At 46.5% G+C, this 19256-nt stretch overlaps 1 protein-coding gene across 1 annotated transcript in view; it reads left to right on the forward strand.

The window, feature by feature from the left end:
• Window positions 1-19256, forward strand: part of PLCG2 (phospholipase C, gamma 2 (phosphatidylinositol-specific)) — a 187230-nt gene that overhangs the window by 75003 nt on the left and 92971 nt on the right. The window contains exons 2-6 of the mRNA XM_011942208.1: window positions 1118-1261; window positions 5894-5987; window positions 6728-6775; window positions 15911-15995; window positions 17546-17629. Coding sequence (XP_011797598.1) covers window positions 1118-1261; window positions 5894-5987; window positions 6728-6775; window positions 15911-15995; window positions 17546-17629 — 455 coding nt within the window. The remainder of the gene's footprint in view (window positions 1-1117; window positions 1262-5893; window positions 5988-6727; window positions 6776-15910; window positions 15996-17545; window positions 17630-19256) is intronic.

A 19256-nucleotide genomic window follows, 5' to 3' on the forward strand; every position in this document is an offset into this window, starting at 1 on the left:
AAAAAAAAAAAAAAAAAAAAAAAGGGTTAAGCCCTCAACTGGCACAGCATCATTTATACCAGTGTGCCAGCGCTCCCAACCTTTTTGGTACCAGTGACCAGTTTGCTAGAAGACAGTTTTCCCGCAGATGACGGGGGCATTGAGGGGATTGCTTCAGGATAAAACTGTTCTGCTTCAGATCATCAGGCATTAGATTCCAATAAGGACCACACAACCTGGATCCCTCGCATGTGCAGTTCACCATAGGGTTTGCGCTGCTACGAGAATCTGCTGCCGCTGCTGATCTGACAGGAGGTGGAGCTCAGTGCTCACTTTCTGGTACCAGTCCCTGGCGTGGCGTGGGGGTTGGGGCCCCTGATTTATACTACATTTTATTGGTTAAAACAGGTCACAGAGACAACCTGGATTGAAGGGCAGCTGGCTATATAAGGCATAAATATCGGAGGCTGTGGCCCAATAGTAACAGTCTATTACTCTAGACTGTTACCAGAGTAATAGTTTACCACTCTCTTCCCGTAGGCCCTGTGATATCCAGAACCCCTGTGACTATCCCCAGTGCTGAGGTTGGCCTCTTATTATTATTTTTAATTTGAAGCAGTTATTCATTGCCTTCATTTTCTTTTCCCCTTTCAGTTGAGCCACAGAGCATTTGTAGCTTTTGGGACTCAAGGGAAAAGGTGGTCAAGGTCGAGGTGAACCGGACAGTTGGAACTTTTAGGCTGCCTAGAGTGATCTCTAGTGAGCATCAATTTGGTCCATTGTTTTGGTAGAATAGTCTGTGCCTATTTCCTCAAATCTGAGTTGCATTACAAAAATTAATTGTCCTAGTTTAAAACGTGTCTGTCTGAGACAGAAAAACTGAGAAACAGGGTGAGCGGAAACCCCAAACTCTTCATACTCCAGGGGTTTGTGGGGTGGCAGCAAATGCCCGGGTAGGCTCTTGGCCCTTTGTTCATTTCCAGAAGGAGGGGGCACTGAATCCGAATGCACAGATAGTTTTGCGGGATCCTGCTGGGGAAGGAAGGAGCCAGGCTGTGCCTGGGCTGCAGGTGTGTGACTGCATCCTCAGGTGGAGTGAACTCCAGCTTCTAATTGGCTCATGTTCATTTCATTGTAGTGGATATCATGGAAATAAAAGAAATCCGCCCAGGGAAGAACTCCAAAGATTTTGAACGTGCAAAAGCAGTTCGCCAGAAAGAAGATTGCTGCTTCACCATCCTGTATGGCACTCAGTTCGTCCTCAGCACACTCAGCTTGGCAGGTAGATGCATGTTTCTGTGCCTTTCTCCTTCCCCGTGCCTTAGTCTCTTCCTGAAGAAGTTCACTAATAGCAGAATGCTCACCCCTGCCTGCTCGCTGATGTGTATTTGGGGTCATGGTTTCGAATCCCGGCCCTGCCCCTTTCTAGCTGTGTGTCTTTAGATGAGTGACTTAACCTCTCTGAGCTGCAGTTTGCTCAGCTGTGAAATGGGGAGAATAGTAATGCCTATCTCATGGGGGTATTGTGAGGAGTATGTTAAGTGTCTCTCTGGCTCATGCTGAGAGCTGAATAAATGATGATTAGATAGTCTTAACACTGAAGGCTTGGCTCTGTTGGATGAAAAATGTAGGCTGGGCTCATCCCTGTGGTCCCAGCACTTGGGGAGGCCGAGGTGGGCAGATCACTCAAGGTCAGGAGTTTCACACCAGCATGGCCAACATGGTGAAACCCCGTCTCTACTAAAAATACAAGACCTAGCTGGGTGTGGTGGTGTGCACGTGTAGTCCCAGCTATTTGGGAGACTGAGACACAAGAGTTGCTTGAACCAGTGAGCCAGATTGCACCACCGCACTCTGGTCTGGGCAACAGAGCAAGACTCTGTCTCAAAAAAAAAAAAAGAAAAGAAAAATGTAACATGTTTTCCTCCAGCAGATGTGGCTCAGCAAATCTGACTGATGTGAAGGAACTGTCCTGAGATCTTCTATTGCATACGCACATGCAGTTTCCTCATTTTACTCAGGGGCAGAAGCTTGTAGTTACTTTCAAGTTCAGTCCTAGAATTTATTGACTTAGAAGTATGTATGCATTCATGACTCAGAGAGAAAATCAGTACGATTAAAATAGATCAAAGTGGAGGCAGCTCTGAAAGTTGAGCAATATAGGGACATTTACTTTAGGGTCAAATAACTTATTAATTTCTCATTCATTCTTTTACTACACATCTTTTGAGCCTATACTCTGTGTTAGGTTGTGTACATGCCAGTGATCTAGGAAGATGAATGGCACCTGGTGCTGCCTTTAAGAAGCTCTCAGTCTACTTGGGGAGACAGATGGGTGCACTAGGATAAGACCTAGTGCAAGCATGATGCAGCGTGCTGTGAATGCTTAGTTTCAGAGAAGTTGGGCAAGAAGGTGACTTTTATATTGGGTTTTGAGGCTTCAGTAGGAGTTTGGAGGAAAGAGGGAGGGCGCTCCAGGGAAAGGCTATGGTGTGTGCCAGGGCTTGGAGGAGGGAAATAGCACGTTAGATGTAGGAAATGAGCGAATATCTGATTGATGATATGGAGGGGGTTGGTAGAGATGGGGCAGGAGGGCAAGGCCCATGGCCATGAAGCTTCACACCTCTGTCTCCTTAGCCCCACCTACAGGCTGAGCCCTGACCCCCTGTTCTTAACTTGGTAAGGAGACCACGAGAGCCCGGCCCTTGGGGGCTAGAATGTGAACTTTGATATATATCCCACTCTGGGAGCCTCTTCTGGAACCCTAAATTCAAGGTTAGCACAGTGATGGTCAAGATTTTGATTCCCATTCCACCCTCTCACTTACTGCTCTGAGACAAACTCAGCCCTTCAGAGCCTCAGTTTCCTCTGCATCTGTGTGGAAAGATGAGAGCAGCAATCTCCACCCGGGGTGTACGAACTGGCAAAGTACCTGGTGCTTAAGGAGAGGCTTCATAGTTCCATGAGGTGTTTGCACTGTTAGCTTCATTTTACAGGTGAGATGAGGCACAGAGTAGGGTTAAGTAACCCGCTGAATGTCACACAGCCCTGAAGTGGTGCAGTGGGACTTAAGCTATGATCTTCCTTTTGCCAGATGCCAAGCTCTTAACCATTCCTCAATGCTGCTTATTAGCAAGGGTAATAGCAACCATGGGTATTAGCAAGCCATACTCTCCTGGCTGTTAGCAAGCTCTACTTGCCATCCCTCTGTGCCATCTTCATTAGAAGCAGGGGAATACTGACAGCTGCTTGGGGTTGTGGTGCAGATTATTCCAGATCCTACATCTTATTAGTTAGCATAGAGTTAAAAGCTAACACTCTTTAATAAAACAAAAAGCTAAATTCCTAAGCCATGGGAAGCTGAATACTGCCCTCCCACGATGTCCATGTCCTAATCCCGGGAACCTGTGAATATATTATCCTCTATGGAAAAGGAGACTTTGTGGGTGTAGTTAAATTGAGGATTTTGAGATGGGAAATATCCTGGACTATCTGGGTGTCCAGTGGAATCACAAGGCTTCTTATAAGAGATACATGGGAAGGTCATTCCCAGAGAAGGAGATGTGAGGATGGAAACAAAGGTCAGAAGATGAGAGGCCATGAGCTAAGGAATGCAGGCATCCTCTGGAAGCTGAAAGGTGAGGAAGTAGATTCTTCCCAAGAGCTTTTAGAAGGAATCCAGAAGAATTGTATGCAACCAGTCTATTTTAGAATTTTGGCCTCTCTAACGGTTTGAAAAGAAATCTGTATTACTTTAAGCCACTAAGTTTGTGGTCATTTGTTATAGCAGCAGAGGAAGCTGATAACCTTTGACACACTTTGGCACCATGTGGGTGCTTCCACCTGTTGATGTCTCCCTCATCCCTCTCTTCTGGTTTAATTACTTTAGGGTGGGACCTAAGTATTGGGGTTTTGAAAAGCCCTCAAGTGATTCTCCTGAGCAGCTGGGGTTGAGAAACTCTGCTCTGGAGTTGGACACCTGGGTTTGAATTCCTTCGCTTTTTCATTCCTGGAGTCAGTGTGCTGCCAGGGTAAGATAATGGGTTCTTGTTTAAAATCCTATGTCTTCCATTGTCTCAGCATACTCTGGCTACTATAACAAAATGCCATAGACTGAGGGACTTAAACAACAGACACTTATTTTCTCACAGTTCTGGGGGCTAGGAAGTCCAAGATCAAGATGTTGCATGGTTGAGTTCTGGTGAGAGCTCTCTTCCTGACTTGCAGACAGCCGCCTTCTTGCTATGTGTTCACATGGCTTTTCCTCAGGGTGTGCTTGGATAGGAAGGGAGCTCTGGTCTCTCTTTCTTGTCTCTAAAAGGGCACTAATCCCCTCATGGAGGCCCCACCCTCGTTATTTCATCTAAACCTAAATACCTCACAAAGGCCCTACCTCAGGGGTTAGAGATTCAACATATGAATTCTGAAGGAATGCAAATATTCAGTCTGTAATGGCTGCTAGTGTAGCAGGATGAGCCACAGACAAAACTCCTCAGACACCGGATTAAGGAAGGAAGAGGTTTTTTATTTGGCCGGGAGCGTTGGCAGACTCGCGTCTTAAGAGCTGAGCTCCTTTTAAATCTAATACCTTATATTTAATTTTCTTTAGGTTGCTCAACAGGGAAATCAACAGGTTCTTCCTTTGCTGTTTCTTCCTCTACTTCCTCCACCTCCTCTACTTCCCCCACTTCCTCTGCTTCTTCTTCCTCCTCTTCATCCTCCTCTTCTTCAATAGGTTCCTCAATCTTCTCTTCATCCTCCTCATCTCCTTCTATTTGCTGATCCTGAGAATGGTCTTGAATTTCAAAAGGATTCTCACCCTTAACAAAACGTTCATATTGCGCCTTCACTATTGGATTATTTAACATGCTTGTAGCAGTCAAGACGCTCTCTCTTTTTATTTGTTCCTTATAAGCCTGCTTCCCTTTGATATGATCAGGAGACTTTAAGTGCTGCTGAACTGAACTGTGTAAAGCAGGGATATACAGACTGCAAGCGCTGCAATGAACTGTCTCTGCTTTCATCATGTGATCATCTGCAGTGACACCTTCCATAACATCTTTTTCAATTATTTTAACTACTTCTGTTTGATTATTTATCTGTTGCTTATGAATAGATGTTTTCTTGAATTTATTCACCATACACTCATGCAAAAACTCCATAACTACTTTATCAAATTTAGTTTGTTTCTATATATGATCTAATGTTTCCTGATGTGAAGAACTTTCCAGATGCAGTTCAATATCTTTTTCTTCAAATGTTTGAAATTTACAAAATGAACACGTTAATGCCATTCTGTATCCACCTCCGTATTTCTCACTGTTTTTTTCTCTTCTGCGCCTTTGTTTCTCTCGCCGAGCCTCAATTGGTCACTTTTCTTCCTCTTCATTTTTAGATCATTTTAGGATCAGCCGGGAGCTCGGCTCTTAAGACGCGAGTCTGACGCTCCCGCCTGAATAAAAAACCTCTTCCTTCTTTAGTCTGGTGTCTGAGGAGTTTTGTCTGTGGCTCGTCCTGCTACACTAGGAGCTGTGTGGCCTTGGACGCATCACTCAACCTGTCTTAGATTCAGTGGTTTCTCCATGTGTTAAACGGGCATATAATAGTACTTCCCTTGTGGGATCAATATAGGAAAAACACTTAGAACAGTATCTAGCACATATATATATATATGTGCTGATTCCACTTGTCACCCCTGTGGTACAGAGCTCGTCATGAATATGTGGCCCCATCTCAGACAAAAAGCAGGTCCTAGAGCCATGAGAGTGTCAAAGAGATGCTTTCTTTGCCTCCTGCAAAACTGGAAATCAGCATAGGCTTCCCCCATCTTCGTGATCTGTGTGGGGCCGGGCTTTGTAAGCAGATGTTTTCCCAGGAATTAACACGGCATTTCTGTTCCCTTTCTCCACTCCAGCTGACTCTAAAGAAGATGCACTTAATTGGCTCTCTGGCTTGAAAATCTTACACCAAGAAGCGATGAGTGCGTCCACACCCACCATTATCGAGAGGTAGTTGGCTTTTGCCTGTTTATTTACATAGCCGCTGATTCCTTTATTCTGCTGTCTTTGCCAACATGGGCTACAGGAAAAAAAAAAAAAAGGGACATTGGTTTTTTGAGGCTCATCGAGTGTCTTGTATGCAATGAGTGCCTAGTAGCGGTGTGAGCTGTACAGTGTTTCAAATAAGAGCAATTTCCCTATGCTAGTTGTCAGCCTTGGCCTATTGGGGTGAGTGGTGCATTGGACTGGAGATAGAAACATTCCTGGGGTATGTGTTGGGGAAAACAGGGCTTCCTTTTTAAAGGATTTAATAAGAGATTAAGTGGACTGATCAAAGGATAGATACAAGGTCTGGAATTTTCTACCTATCACTCCCTCCTGGGTTGATGAAGACCTCAAGACTGTCTCTTCAGTGTCATGGGAGTCTGGATGGGCATTGGGGTGTGAGTTCTTTTCCTTCCACTAAATCAAATTCCTCTACTTTGTACTGTTTTTCTTTCTAGGTTTTTGGGGATTAATGACTATCATTAGAAGGAGTTGTCAGTGTAAGGAAACCTGGCCTTTTTGAGTTGAAATCTTGGCTTAGATACTAGGAGAAAACTTCTTCCCAAGCTGCCCTTGTTAGAAAGTTGGAAAACCCCTACTTTGGTTCCAGTTCCTTTTGTGCACGTCCTGTAGGACTCACTTAGACTTATGCTATTTTTTAATTTTCTCTGTCTGTCTTTCTTTTGTCTCAAATTTCTTTCCAGTTGGCTGAGAAAGCAGATATATTCTGTGGATCAAACCAGAAGAAACAGGTAAGAGTCATTCAGTTTTCTTCTGATCACTTTGGATTTCCATCTTCATTCTTTCTTTAAACCTTCCAAGAGGGTGGGAGCATGACTTGTGGTGGGCAAGGTCCTCACTACGTCTGATGTGATCTGCAGATGCCATGTTGGGTCCTGGGGTTGATGATGACAAAATCATCCTCCTGGAGGGAGCCTCTCTATTCCAGCAGAAAATTCGAGTCCAGCCTCAGAGATGATCTCTGCCATGGGGCATTCGGACCTCATCACAAATATTTGAGCACCTTTAATATCCTGGGAATACAGCAGTAAACACAGTCCTGATGGCACCAGCCCATACTTTGTGACAGGAGAAGGACTGACTGTGAAGAAGTAAACCAGGTGGTTCTTTATTTTATTTATTTATTTTTTTGAGACGGAGTCTCGCTCTGTCGCCCAGGCTGGAGTGCAGTGGTGCCATCGCAGCTCACTGCAAGTTCTGCCTCCTGGGTTCACGCCCTTCTCCTGCCTCAGCCTCCTGAGTAGCTGGGACTACAGGTGCCCGCCACCACACCTGGCTAATTTTTTTGTATTTTTAGTAGAGACAGGGTTTCACCATGTTTGGCAGGATGGTCTCGAACTCCTGACCTTGTGATCCACCCACCTTGGCCTCCCAAAGTGCTGGGATTACAGGCATGAGCCACTGTGCCCGGGCACCAGGTGGTTCTAAGGGCTGGTAGAGATGTGTTGGGTGATGTGATAATGTGTATTCAGTTTACTTGACTTTTTTACTTAAAAGTACCTCTTGGAGAAGCTCCCTATCAGTCCTGCTCAAAGCTCTATGCCAGACTATTATGATTATTTTTTAGAGGCAGGGTCTCTCTGTTCCCCAGACTGGAGTGCAGTGGCACAATCATAGCTCGCTGCAGCCGTAAACTCCTGCACTCAAACGATCCTCCTGCCTCAGCCTCCTGAGTAGCTGGGAACTACAGGTGTGTGTCACCATGCCTGACTTATTTATTATTATTATTATTTTTTGCAGAGGTGAGGTCTTACCCAGACATTTTTTTAAAAAAAGTAAACGCTGTTTTGGTTTTTCCTTAGATTAATGCATTGTCATTTCAGAAATCATTTCCTTCTTGATGCACAGAGAGCTGCTCCCAATCCTTGATGATGATTGTGAATAACGCTGCTGTGGAAACCTTTGGTCTATCTTTCTGTAAACTCATCTGAGGTGGCTGTGGGTAGGATAAATTCTCAGAAATGAATATCAGCAGCACAGTGTTTGCTGGTCTAATAGTTTGATAGCTAGAAGTAGCAATTTATGTAATATATCTACCAGTGGGGCAAGAAGGCGTCCATTTCCTAATGATTTATTGTGCCATTAGGCTTTGATCTTTGTTCATCTACAACCGAGGCAACCAAGTGTTTTTGCTTAAACTTGCTTTCTTTATGGGTGAGGTTGAGCATTTTTAATTCATTATTTTTTTTCTGAGGTATGATTCAGCTCTTAATAATGTAGTGATAAAAATTACCATTTGGCTGGGCGTGGTGGAGTAAACCTATATTCCCAGCACTTTGGGAGTCAGAGGCAGGCAGATTGCCTGAGCTCAGGAGTTTGAGACCAGCCTGGGCAACATGGTAAAACCCTGTCTCTTCTAAAATACAAAAAATTAGCCGGGCATGGCGGCGTGTACCTGTAGTCCGAACTACTCAGGAGGCGAGGCAGGAGAATCGCTTGAACCCAGGAGGTGGAGGTTGCAGTGAGCTGAGATTGTGCCACTACACTCCAGCCTGGGTGACAGAGCAAGATTCCGTCTCAAAAATCAAACCAAAGAAACAAACAAACAAAATACAACAACAACAACAAACCAAAAAAAAAAAAAAACCCAAAACAAAAACAAAAAAACCCCTACGATTTATTTAACACCTGTGTATTTGGCATGCCAGGAATTGCACTGAGCAGTCCTTATCTCATGTTAGCCTCACATGAGACACCTTATTTTTTTTGGTAAAATATTCCTTTCGTTCATTCTTGGTTGATTTATGTCATTATCCTATGTGGGTATGTCATTATCCTATCTAGATATGTCATTATCCTAGTTAATATCCAATAACTAAACTCAGCTCTCCTATTTTGTTCCTGAAAATCTTTCCATCTTGAAGGTGACTTCATGTCTGGTCAATGTCCTCTGTTACTTGTTGGCTTCAGGGTTTGGGTGAGCTTCCCTGGTCTCTTCTCATGCCCAGTGGGAGGATTTGGAACTCTTAACCAGGAAGTGGTTAAAAGTCTAGTAAAGTTAGGTCAGCCATTAGCTCACTCCATGTTTTTCTGTCCACCTGCCTTTCTCTCTCCTCTTCTTCTCATCCAACATGCCCTGATTGCTCCCCCATGCTGGGCCACCCTCTAATGTTACTGAGGTGGATTAAATGAGGTCCTTGTGTTGGAAGATTTGGTGCACACTGGTCTCTTTCAGCCTTGGAGGTGATGCCTTCTCTGCATTTTCTTTCTCCGTGGCTTATGGTGAATCATAGCTGAGATTGGCACAGGACTGAGGGAGGGAGCCACCCTCTCTCCACGCCTCTCTCCAGTGCCTCTCTCCACGCGGTGCTGGTATAGGGTGGCCAGTCTGGCTCTGAAGTCTGCTCTTCATCTGTGAAGTCAAGAAATGGATACCTCCCTCTTGCTCAGGAGGGATTCTGGCAAGTCCTGCATAAAGATCCATCTTCCCATCGGCTGGTCCAGGACCCTCTGCAGAGAGAACCTTTTCTGTTTCTGGACTGATTCATCCCTGCATGCTCACTGGCTTCCTCTCCTCCACCCCCCTCCCAGTGGGCGGAGCCCTGCTCTCTGTCAACATGTGGAAAATCCCACCTTACCCGTGGTTCTGGGAAGCCTGGAGGGAGCTTTGCAAAAGAAACTTTGACCAAGGTGCCAATGAAAGAGCAACCAACTTCTGTTCTGCCAATTTCCCTCCCTTTCCTGTCACCCACGAGACTAATCATGTTTCCTGAAAGAAAACAAAGGAGCCACAGAAGCAGAGGAAAGGCTGAAGGCGAGAGGGGGCAGGCTCAGGGTTGGCCCAGCCTGGGCAATGGACAAGTCTTAGGTGTTTTGCTTGGCCCAAGCACCCTGTTTCATTTTTAGACTTTTCTAGAGGCAAATGGTAGCAGCAGGCATTTGTTTATAGCCTGCTTTGCAGTCATGGCTGTAATAAGCACTTTACATCCGTAAGATACCCTCTTGGCTGATGGGTGAGCTAGGTGCTCTCAGACCCATTTTCTATGTGAGGACACTGAGGCCCAGAGAGGTTAAGTGACTTGACTAAAGTAGCCCAGGTTGTCAGGGGTGGCACCAGGGTTTGCAGACTTACTATCCCCACTGGTGTTGCTTTCCCTTTTTTGTTTTTGTTTTTTTTTTTGAGACCAAATCTTACTCAGCTGCCCAGGCTGGAGTGCAGTGGTGCCATTTCAGCTCACTGCAAGCTCCGCCTCCCAGGTTCACGCTATTCTCCTGCCTCAGCCTCCTGAGTAGCTGGTACTACAGGCACCTGCCACCATGCCTGGCTAATTATTTGTATTTTTAGTAGAGATGAGGTTTCGCCATGTTAGCCAGGATGGTCTCAATCTCCTGACCTCGTGATCCGCCGACCTTGGCCTCCCAAAGTTCTGGGATTACAGGCATGAGCCACGGCGCCCGGCCACTTTTCCTCCCTCCCTCCCTCCCTTCCTCCCTCCCTCCCTTCCTCCCTTCCTCCCTTCCTTCCTTCCTTCCTTCCTTCCTTCCTTCCTTCCTTCCTTCCTTCCTTCCTTCCTTCCATGTACTGTTGGCTGAGCATGATGACTGACACCTGTAATCCTAGCACTTTGGGAGGCCAAGGCAGGTGGATTGCTTGAGCTCAGAAGTTAGAGACCAGTCTGGGCAACATGGCGAAACCCCATCTGTACAAAAAGTACAAAAAAGTTAGCTGGGTGTAGTGGTGCACATTTGTAGCCCTGCTACTTGAGAGACTGAGGTGGGAGGATCATCTGAGCCCAGGGAGGTCCAGGCTTCAGTGAGCCGTGATTGTGCCACTGAGCTCCAGCCTGTGCAACAGAGTGAGATCCCATTAAAAAAAAGCAAACAACACAACCAAAAACAAAAAGAATTGTGCTGTTGAGAGCTGGGGGAAATAGAGAAATCTTTCCTTCCCCACCCTGACCAATCACCTTATAATTTAAAAAAACTAAAAACAAATGTTAAAATTTGTTTTAGTGTGGTAACAACAATAAATCATAGAACAACACTGATCATTTTAACCGTTCTTAGATAGGTAGTTCTGTGGAATGAAGTGTATCATGTTGTCGTGCTCCCATCACCACCATCCATCTCCAGAACTTTTTCATCGTCTCAAACTGAGACTCTGCAGCCATTAAGTGGTAGCTCCCCATTGCTTCTCTCTTTAGCTCCTGGAAACCACCACTCTACTCTGTCTCTCTGGACTGGATTGCTCCAGGTACCTCGTATAAGTGGACTAATACAATATTCGTCCTTTTGTATCTGGCTTATTTCACTTAGTGTAATGTCTCCAGGTTTCATCGGTGTTGTAGCATGTGTTAGAATCTTCTTCCTTTTTAAGGCTGAATAATGTTCCATTGTACAGATAGACCACATTTTGTTTATCTACTTCTCCATCGATGGATACTTGAATTGCTTCCACCTTTTGGCAATTGTGAATAGTGCTGCTGTGAACATGGGTGTACAAATCTGTCTGAGTCTCTGCTTCAAATTCCTTTGTGTATATATCCAGAAGCTGAATTGCTGGATCAAATGGTAATTCTGTTTGTTTTTGCGGAAGTGCTCTACTGTTTTCTGTTGCAGCTACACCTTCCCATGGCAATGCGCAGGTTTCTATTTTCTTCATATCCTCACCAACACTTACTTCCTTTCCCTCCTCTGCCCTTGCCCCCATGCCTTATAACACTGGATTTGCATAAGCAGGATGTGCACTTCCCTTTGTCCTTTAGCCCTGGCAGGGACAGAGGAGGAGGTGGCAAAGGGCAAGGGGGTTGCAGGTGGAAGGCAGGTGGGTGGGCCCATTTATCTCCTTCAACATGAATGCAAATAGGCTTCCTATTTGAGGTTCCAGAATATTAGAGTCGCCTGGGGAGCTTTAGCAGAACCACACGAGTAGAGATTCAGATTTTACTGTCCTGGGCATGGCCTCTGGCATTGGAATTTTTTTAAAATAAGATTCTACTATGAAGCTGGGGTTGAAGATTAGGGCTGACTGGAGAGCAATTTTCAAATTTCAGCAGGCATCGGAATCCCCTGGAGGATTTGTGAGCGTGGGGGCTGCTGGGCTCCACCTCACAGTGGCTGATTGAGTCAGTGGTGGGCAGGGCTCAAGAATTTGCATTTCAACCAATCCCCAGGTGATGTAGATGCTGCTGGTCTGGGAGCTACTTATAGAAGGAGAACTCTGGGGCTGGGCGCCCCTCACCACAGGTGGCCATTTCAACAAAACAAAACCAAATAAAAGTACTTAGCTCCTCAGTGGAACTAGCTGCATTTCAGGGGCTCAGCAGCCCCGTGTGGCTGGCGGCTAGGACCTCAGACAGCACAGATGTCTCCATCATTGTCGAAAGTTGTCAGACAGCGCTGAGGTTTGAATCTCAGATCTCACAGTAACTGGTTGTGTGAATTGGGGTAAATGATTTAATTTCTCTGGGCCTCGTTTTCCTCATATGTAAAAGATAAAAATAATAGTTCCCACCTCCCAGGGCAGATGTGAGGGTTCAGGAGTTGATATGTGAAGGGTGCGTGGACCGTGCCTGGCTCGTGGTAAGCACTTGACGAACGTTTCTTATTGCCGTTGTTGCTGCAAAAGAGTTGGGGGCAGTGGAGGTGCCGGCCCAGCCTCAGCGTGACTCGTAAGTGTCAGGGGGCTGCCATCTTTAATTGTTTGGTGATGGCTGCCTGGGTGCAGAGTTGAAGAACCGTGGGAGCCTCCCGGGGTGAGCAGGGAGGACACTGTGATTGTTCAGTGCTGTCTGCCATGGGAGAGGGAGGGGCTGTTGGTGACTCATTCAGGGAATAGTTGCCGTCCTTCCCCAAAGGGATTTCCTTGGTTCCTAACCCACAGCTCTAGGTTGTGCTCCCAGGAAACACGATCTGAGATGTAGGTTTGTGTGCAGGAGGCTTACTGGGGAGTGCGTGGGGGTTTGTGGAAAGCATGGGGGAGGGAAGGCTGCAGGAACAGCCGGGGAGTCACAGTCATGGCCCGGGCAGACTTGATGGGGAGCTCTGAGCATGGCCTGTGGAGCTGTCCTGAATTGAGACTAGAGGGCCAGGCCTTTGTTCCCATGGTGGACCAGGTCAGAGCTGGCTGCCTTGGAAGGGGCTTTGACCTGGGCGAGGCACTCTGTCTAGGGGATGACAGGTTGCAGAGAGGGGTGAAGCTGAGCCATTGGCTTCCTCCCCTGCAGCACTAGGGCTCAGCCTGCCTGTGCTGGTTTCAGTCGGGCCATGCAGCAGGACACACACACACCCAGAGGTGGGAGTGAGGCAGGGGCTCGCCTAGGGGAAAATCGGGTGAGGCTATCCCGGCACTAGGAGCCCGAAGAAGCTCTCAGCCTCCAGTGTTTACACTGTAAGGGGAGGCCTTTGGACCAGGTGGGCTCCCATGTCTCAAGTGCTTGAATGCTCATGTCCCTGGTTCCTGGTTTTTTTCCACTGGTTGTTGAGCAGCTGCTCTGGTCCCTCAGGCCCCTCAGTCTCTCTCTTTCTGGACATGGGATGGTTCCTTTGCCCTGCTGCTGCCTGGGCTCCTGGGGGACCCTGACCTCCCCCTTGCTCCCAGGATGCGCTCCACTGGGGCACCAGCATGGTCTGGCTCCTCTCCCCACGACCCCTCTCACTGCTGCTCTGGCAGCGCCTGTTCCCGCTGTTCCTCTACCTTCATCCTGCCCTGGCCCAGCTGTTCCTAGGACCACCCCCAGGGCTGAGGCAGAAAGGTTTTTGCAAGCCCCTGGGGCAAATTCCCTAGCCTGCTGGCTGCTCTGCCCAGCCAGCCCCAGCTGGTCCAACAGGGACTTTTTCTGCCCTCGAGGTCTGTCTGTGAAAGCCGTGGTGGTGTCCCTACGGTTTGAGTACGTGGATGGGGAGCATCTTGTCAGCTGAAGTCTCTGCTGTTAGGCCATTAGAACCAGAGGAAAAGGCTGGAGGTGGGGACACAGGATGGCCAGAATCACACTGGACCTTCTCCAGGGCAGCGGCTGGGCAGTGACGTGCTACTTCCTTCCGCATGCCACAGCAGAAGCTGAGAGGATGGTGCAGGGAAACAGGGCTGTTTTCTCCTACAAGCTGGGGCAAGCTTCCTCTCTTGACCACCTTGTCTTAGCTCTGCTGGACACTTGGCTCCAGCCAGAAGGGTCTGGATCTCATATTCTTGACCCACTCACCCCACTAATTTAACCTCCCGTTGTTGTGTGAGCCAGTTGCTGGGAGGCAGTCAGGTGTGCACCAAACTGATCAGTGCCTCAGTTTCCTCACCTGGAAGATGGAGATGATCATGCTACCTGCCTTGTAAATTGTTCGAGCATCTAACAGGTGAATATGCCTATAGGGCACCACCTAGAACAACACCTGACACCTGATTAGCACTATTGAAGTTTCAGCTTTTGTTACCATTCTTACTACTGCTGCTGCTGCTTTTGCCTGGGACGTGTTCTCCGTTGCTTCCCTCCATTTTTGCTTTTTTTGAGACGGAGTCTCGCTCTGTCATCCAGGCTGGAGTGCAGCGGCGTGATCTCGGCCCACTGCAAGCTCCACCTCCCAGATTCACACCATTCTCCTGCCTCAGCCTCCTGAGTAGCTGGGACTACAGGCGCCCGCCACCACGCCTGGCTAATTTTTTTTTTTTTTTTTTAGTAGAGACAGGGTTTCACCGTGTTAGCCGGGATAGTCTCGATCCCCTGACCTCGTGATCCGCCTGCCTTGGCCTCCCAAAGTGCTGGGATTATAGGCGTGAGCCACTGCGCCTGGCCCTTTCTTCCCTCTTAAGCTGAACCTCACTCTGTGGCTTCAAAGAAACACTCATGCAGATTCCTGTGACCGAGCACTGGAATTTGATTCAGATCCAGGCTCTGCCGCCTGCCATCCAGCTCCAAGCCCTGAGTTGTGTACCCTCGTGACATCCCGCCCTTGGCTGTTCTGAGCCCTGGGGGTCAATCGTGTACTTTGCAGAAGGTAGAATCTGGTGAGCAATTAGGCAACCTTAACACCTGGATGACCCCAGAGGAGCCTGGCATACAGTAGGTGCTCATGTAGGCCTTGTTCCTTCCCAGTTCCCCTCTCTGGCCCTTAGTGACCTTACCTTGCTCTGAACCCCAGTGGCATTAAAAGAAACCTTTATTTTTTAACTTTAATTTTGGGGGTGCAGGGGGTCTCCACTTACTCTACATCCCTCTTGTCTCTTCACAGTGCCAGACTAGAGTCAAGCTCCGCTGGCTCTTTCCCGGCTGATTGTGCCAAGCCCGTTCTGTGGTTGTGGTTCCTCCGGGTGGCAGGTGGAGTCAGTGGGAGTCTTGTTCATCCCTTCATGTGTGTCACAAATTAGGTGACAAAGTGTTTGGCTACATGAAGCATGTCATAGTTACTCCTGCTGTGTACCCAAGCGTCACTGAATTTCTTCACTTTGACATTCAGAGTCCTGGGCAGAAATCACATCATGTCAACACCTACATTGGGCCTTTGGGATTTCTGTGGCATTTTGTATTGAGATGATCTGGTCATCTGAGACCATTTTCTGCCCACACTGAATCTCCTGCAGGACCTTCCTCCATGGCCATTCCCGAAGGGTGGGGACCAGTCCTCCTCACTGGGACATCACCCTGTACTGGGGATCTCCAGTGTAGGTGCCTCCTCACTGGGGCATCACCCTACACTGTGAGTCTCCTGTGTGACCCATATCTGTGGACATTCCTGAAGGGTGCCCTTGAGCTTTGCTCACTGAAGTGTCACCTCTACCTTGACCCAGTGTCTTGTTCCTAGTTAGTGCTCCATAAACAACTGTTGACCAGGCTCTCTTACAGAGGGCTGCCCGAGGTGGAAACTGATGGGAGCAGATAAATCCTGTGCTGTTGAAAACCCTCAAGGTGACAGAGCTGGGTCTCCCTTTTTTGCAGCATCAGTCTCCGAGAGTTGAAGACCATCTTGCCCCTGATCAACTTCAAAGTGAGCAGTGCCAAGTTCCTTAAAGATAAGTTTGTGGTAAGTTTCATGGCTCAGCCTGGGAATTTTATGAATGCAGAGTGACTTAACCTCTCTCACGAAGCTGTGACTTGCCTTTGAGTTCCGTGGAATAGTGCTCAAGAAAGTCCTTTGCCTCCAGAGTACATCTTAGTTCAGACAGAGGGATCATAGACATGTCTGAGGACCATAGTCTCCATCCTCGCAGAGGATGTAATCGATAAAGACCATGTTTACTGAGCTGTTGGGCTTGGAACATCTACCCTCAGACCTGTTTTTCATTAGTCCAGCTTTCCCTGTTTCCCTGACCATACTGCAGCCCAGTTTTTCCCTAGTGAAATGAATGCATGTATATCTTTTGGAAAGTATTATGAAAAATTCCTTGTGTAGGGTACCAGGACCGTGGCAGTTTGTATGGAAGTCCTGGTAGTGTAGCTGTCAGAGTTGGCTCTTTATTCTTCTGTTTCTCCAACCATCCATCCTTCCGTATATCATTTAATTAATTTTGTTGTGTAATCAAGTTGTTAGTGGGGCTGGGCAGTAAAGTCCAGGAGTGATGGGATATAGTAGAGGAGGTGAGGCAAGTGTGGAGATGTTGGGCACTGATTTTTGCCAACAGGGTAGTACTCATTCTTCTTAGGAAATGCGCAACCCTTCATCCCAGTAGCCCCAGTTGGAGGACCCCAATGCCCATTGTCAATATCAGCTCCATTACAGGGTTCCTCAGTGGAAAAAGCTCATTTCATTTTTGTACTAATGAACTCCTGGAAGAATTATCCTATTTTATTGCTTGTCAAGCATCCTTTGACTTGCCCCCAATAATCCACATTGATCCAAGAATAGAAAAAGAGAAAAGAGTAGGTCAGAAGAGGAGAGAGATGGGAGAAGCATTTACCATTGATTGCTACACAATCAGCATTTAATTCTTTATCAAGTATTTACTGAACCAGGTGTTTTGCAGGTGTCTTGTTCACTTTCAGGGAAGCCCTAGGAGCACAGTGGTGGGTCTCCCATTTTACAGATAAAGAAAACTGAGGGTTTGAAAAGGTCAAGAAAATTGCCCAAAGCCATAAAGCAATTAACTGGAGCTGAGCTTTGTCTGACCCCCAGTGCTTTACAAAATGCCCTATATGTACGTACTCTACAAATATGTCTGATGTTGGAAGTCCAAAGACAGTGTTTTCTGCCCCAAAACGGAGGAGTTACGCATCATGTCTCTTGCAAACCTGGCTGAGACTCTTCCCTTTTGAGGCTCAAAGGAGGGTCTTACTTGGTAGGTGTCCCTGTGAGTATGTTTTCCCAGACCAGAGGGATTAGGGAATGGTTGGAGAGTTTTGATTCAGAGGAATGTGAGTTTGATTTTAGCCAATGTTTTAGAAAAGCCATGTTAAATAGTGTGACTTTTTCCTTTCAAAAGCCATGATGCTGAAACAATGTGGTCATAGCTCTCTCTTCAGCATGCCAATAAAATTGCATGCAATTTCTGAAATAAAAATTGTTCTATAAATAGCATGGAGCCATTCTTACGGTGGACATCAAAAATCATGTGGTCACTTTTTTCATATTTACAGGAAATAGGAGCACACAAAGATGAGCTCAGCTTTGAACAGTTCCATCTCTTCTATAAAAAACTTATGTTTGAGCAGCAAAAATCGGTAAGATGATTCTTGAGCAAGTGATCAAATTATGTTTCTGTTTTCCACATATTTCCAAGTCTGGCATGTTCCTAAGAAACCCACAAGAAGTGTTGAATCTCCATTTTAGTCAAGGAAATATAAATGAGAATGACGAAAGCATACCATTTTCATCCGTTACATTGGCAAAATTCTTTAACCATGACAGAGCTGTGGGGAAAATGTAGAGAAATGGTGTTCATATACCTTCCTGGCGGAAATGTGAATGGCCTTAAGTTTGACTGGAATTTGATCTGAGTCTGTTAAAAAAGTGCAACTCACTCTACTGCATTATTTCATTCTGAAAGGAAATGTAGCAAATGGCTGTTATTGTTAATAACCATCTCCAGATTGAGCAATTATATATGTGTTTCTTTTTACACGTTTATTTGTTTGAGATAGAGTTTCACTCTGTTGCCCAGCCTGGAGTGCAGTGGTGTGATCTTGGTTCACTGCAATCCTCGCCTCACGGGTTCAAGGGATTCTTGTGCCTTAGCCTCCCAAGTAGCTGGGATTACAGACTTGTGCCACTACGCCCAGCTAATTTTGTATTTTTAGTAGAGATGGGGTTTTGCTATATTGGCTGGGCTGGTCTCGAACTTCTACCCTTACGTGATCCGCCCACCTCCACCTCCTAAAATGCTGAGATTACAGGTATGAGCCACTGTGCCCAGCCGTTTTTATACTTTTATTCATATTTTTTTATGAGGACATATTTTTTGGTTAAAATAATAGACTGTTTAAAAATTAAGACGTGTGTACGTTTTGACCTGACAGTGGCATCTTGAAGACTCTATTTTATGAAAGGGAAAACATCAGGGCCTGATAATACATTATCGGATTGTTTGTTGCAGTGTTACTTATGCTGGCAAAGTACCGGGGCACCATCTGAATGTCTCTCAGTGGAGGAATTGATGGGTAAATTGCGGTCTGTTCGTACTGTGTGACATTATGCAGCTGATTAAGAAGGATGCGTCAGTTCTCTTTCCGTTAATCCGCGATGATATTTGTGACATTTTGTGAGGAAAGCCAGCAGCGGATTTACATGAGGAGTTAGGTCTGCTGTTTTGTTAAAAATCTTAGAATACAGGCCAGGCGCAGTGGTTCATGCCTGGTCAACATGGCAAAACCCCATCGCAACTAAAAATAAAAAAATTAGCCAGGCATGGTGGTGCGCACCTGTAATCCCAGCTACTCGGGAGGCTAAGGCAGGAGAATCACTTGAACCTGGGAGGCAGAGGTTGCAGTGAGCTGAGATTGTGCCACTGCACTCCAGTCTGGGCAACAGAGCGAGATTCCATCTCAAAACAAAAACAGAGAATGCAATAATCCTCCTTTTGCTCCTTTTCATGAGTGGGGGAAGGTATGGAAGAAAGCACCTCACATTTAATGTTGATTCTGTGTGTGTGCTGGGAGGGACTGGGAAGATGGGCAGGAAGGATAGTTACCTTTTCTTTGCACAGCTCATTTTCTCTGATATGTTCCAAGTAACATGTTACCTTTGCAACAAAAAGTTCCATAGAGCATAAAGTTTTAAAACTGAGACTCTTCTACGTGATGGACCTAGCGCAGTACCTGGTAGGTGGCACACATTCAACAAGTAGGGGCT

This window comes from Colobus angolensis, unplaced genomic scaffold (genome assembly GCF_000951035.1).
Source record: "Colobus angolensis palliatus isolate OR3802 unplaced genomic scaffold, Cang.pa_1.0 Scaffold207, whole genome shotgun sequence".
Classification (NCBI taxonomy): Eukaryota; Metazoa; Chordata; class Mammalia; order Primates; family Cercopithecidae; genus Colobus; species Colobus angolensis.